The 2099-nt window shown below is 57.4% G+C and overlaps 1 protein-coding gene across 2 annotated transcripts; it reads left to right on the top strand.

Moving 5' to 3' along the window:
• The first annotated feature begins 306 nt into the window (after positions 1 to 306).
• POLR2H (polymerase (RNA) II (DNA directed) polypeptide H) lies at positions 307 to 1619 on the top strand. 2 transcript variants are annotated; one of them, XM_010010087.1, is made up of 4 exons: positions 307 to 385; positions 1092 to 1185; positions 1292 to 1375; positions 1502 to 1619. In XM_010010087.1, exons 1-4 carry the CDS (start codon positions 337 to 339, stop codon positions 1617 to 1619), a joined length of 345 nt encoding a protein of 114 aa, XP_010008389.1. In that variant the 5' UTR covers positions 307 to 336. The 2 variants fall into 2 exon arrangements, with proteins under 2 accessions (XP_010008389.1, XP_010008390.1); XM_010010088.1 differs by lacking the exon at positions 1292 to 1375 and having other exon boundaries at positions 310 to 385.
• The last annotated feature ends 480 nt before the right edge of the window (positions 1620 to 2099 follow it).

The raw sequence follows: 2099 nt of genomic DNA, 5'->3' as shown, positions 1-2099 counted from the left end.
TAACCGTCGGCGGTGGCCCCTCGCTGTCGCCTGACATAGAACCGCCGTGTGTTGCCGCACGCCGGTGCGCCCTGCATCCCCAGCCCGGCTCCCCAGTGCGCGCCGTTCCCCGCAGTGTGCCTCTCCCTGCCTGTGCGTCCCGCGGTCTGTTCCTGGGCTCTAGTACCCGTCCCCGAGCCCATCCCCCCTGCATCCCTCTCCCCCAATAGCTCGGGTGCTACCCTAGGGTGGGTGAGAGCCCTGCTCCCACCCAGTCACTGGGGTCTTCTCTGTGCTTGTCCCTGGTTGCTGCTCTCCCCAGTGTCCCGCCTGCACTGTGAGAGCGAGTCCTTCAAGATGGACCTCATCCTGGATGTGAACATCCAGATCTACCCCGTGGACCTCGGTAAGCCGTTGGGCTGCTAGACCAGAGGGTGCCAAGCCTGAGCCAGTGTCACCTTGGGTGGGTGAGGTTAGGGAGGTGCGTGCTGATGCTTGGAGAAGAGTGGCTGAATTTGTTATGTGCAAGGAATGAGCTGACTCAGGCTTCCGTGGGGCCCGGTGCTTGTCCCCAGGTCCCAGGAGGTACTGGGCACTTTCAGCGTGCTGGTGCTGAGTTGGGTTCTGGTTTGCCTCACGGAATGTGTTTGGGCTCATCCCCAGAGATGCTGTCTAGTGAAACTGCCTCAGCTGATGGGAACAAAGCTTTAAGGGAGACCTTAGAAATGAGTTTCTGTGACTAAATACATTAAATAGGTGGAAAAGAGAGTCTTATCCTCAGGTGCTGCTGTTACAGGGTCTCACCCTGGCTGCCCAGGGTTCAGCTAAGTCTTCTGGGACTTTCCCCATGAATATCTTGCTGTATGCCGTGAAAACACCAGCAGTGGTGTCCTGGTGGCTCTGGGCTCTCTGTGATGGTGACCGTTGTCCGTGGGGAGCAGGGAGACAGATGATCCAGGGTGATGTTTTCCTTCTTTCCACAGTCCTGTTGGAGGACTGAAGGCAGAGATGGGTTTGTGCTAAACCTGACAGGATGTCTCCTTGCCACCACACTGAGATCTACCGTGGCTGTGCTCCCACCTTCTCACTGCTTCTCTGCCCTCTCTTCCTAGGGGACAAATTCCGCCTGGTCATTGCCAGCACCTTGTATGAAGATGGCACACTGGATGATGGCGAGTACAACCCCACGGATGACCGGCCGTCCAGGTATGGGGTTCCAGCTAGAATACAGGTGTGTCGGGAGTGAAGTGCTGAGATACCTTCTCTCAAAGGATGCTCAGCTGGGGGAATACCTGAATTTGACTCTTTGCAGGGCAGACCAGTTCGAGTACGTGATGTATGGCAAGGTGTACAGGATTGAGGGGGATGAGACCTCTACGGAGGCAGCCACGCGCCTGTGAGTGCCGGTTGGCGGGAGCTGGGGAACGTGGAGCTCTGGGGTGGAATAGGGGAGGCACCAGGATCTCAGCCCAGGTCTCCCGTGGAATTTCTCACTCTGAGTGCTGCTCTCCTCCTGCCCCAGCTCTGCCTACGTGTCCTATGGGGGGCTGCTCATGCGGCTGCAGGGAGATGCAAACAACCTGCATGGGTTTGAAGTGGACTCTCGAGTTTACCTGCTGATGAAGAAGCTGGCCTTCTAGGAGACCTCCTGCTTCTGTGGGCTGCCCCAGAGATGTTCTGCTGGCAAGCAAACAGGAGCCCTGTGATCCCAAATCCTGCCTCATTGTCCATGTTGCCTGGACCTTCTGGAACTGGGGAGGAGGGAGCAGTCCCCTGCCTAATCTTGGCTTCTGACTCCTGGGATCTGCAGCCCCTTCTTGCAAGGAGGGAGGTGCCTAATAGCTGAGTGGAGGCCAGCTGGGTGTTCTGCAGTCCTGGTCTCTAGCCAGGGGAAGCTGGATGGGGACAGCCATCTCTCTGACTCAGGGCTGGGTACCATTTCCTAAGGAGCCATCCTGAGGCAGGCCAGGCTTGTTGATTAAACTAGGATGTGTTTTCTAGATCTGTCTGTGCTGGCTGAGATGAGACTTTCAGGGAGCGGATGTACCTGTGCTGGGTAACAAAGAGGGCCTGTACTGCTGGGGCTACAGAGCAGCAGGTAGGTGCAGGTGGTGAGGCGC

This window comes from Nestor notabilis, unplaced genomic scaffold (assembly GCF_000696875.1).
Source record: "Nestor notabilis isolate BGI_N333 unplaced genomic scaffold, ASM69687v1 scaffold26382, whole genome shotgun sequence".
Taxonomy (NCBI): domain Eukaryota; kingdom Metazoa; phylum Chordata; class Aves; order Psittaciformes; family Psittacidae; genus Nestor; species Nestor notabilis.
Note: the sequence above shows the minus strand (reverse complement) of the source record. Positions and strands in the feature narration are given on the sequence as shown.

What these genes read in the sequence shown, in the direction of transcription:
- POLR2H (XM_010010087.1), top strand. Translation starts at nt 337, where the DNA reads ATGGACCTCATCCTGGATGTGAACATCCAGATCTACCCCGTGGACCTC. An exon ending in GATCTACCCCGTGGACCTCG is followed by an intron (nt 386 to 1,091) that starts GTAAGCCGTTGG and finishes CTCTCTTCCTAG; the next exon opens with GGGACAAATTCCGCCTGGTC. An exon ending in ACGGATGACCGGCCGTCCAG is followed by an intron (nt 1,186 to 1,291) that starts GTATGGGGTTCC and finishes GACTCTTTGCAG; the next exon opens with GGCAGACCAGTTCGAGTACG.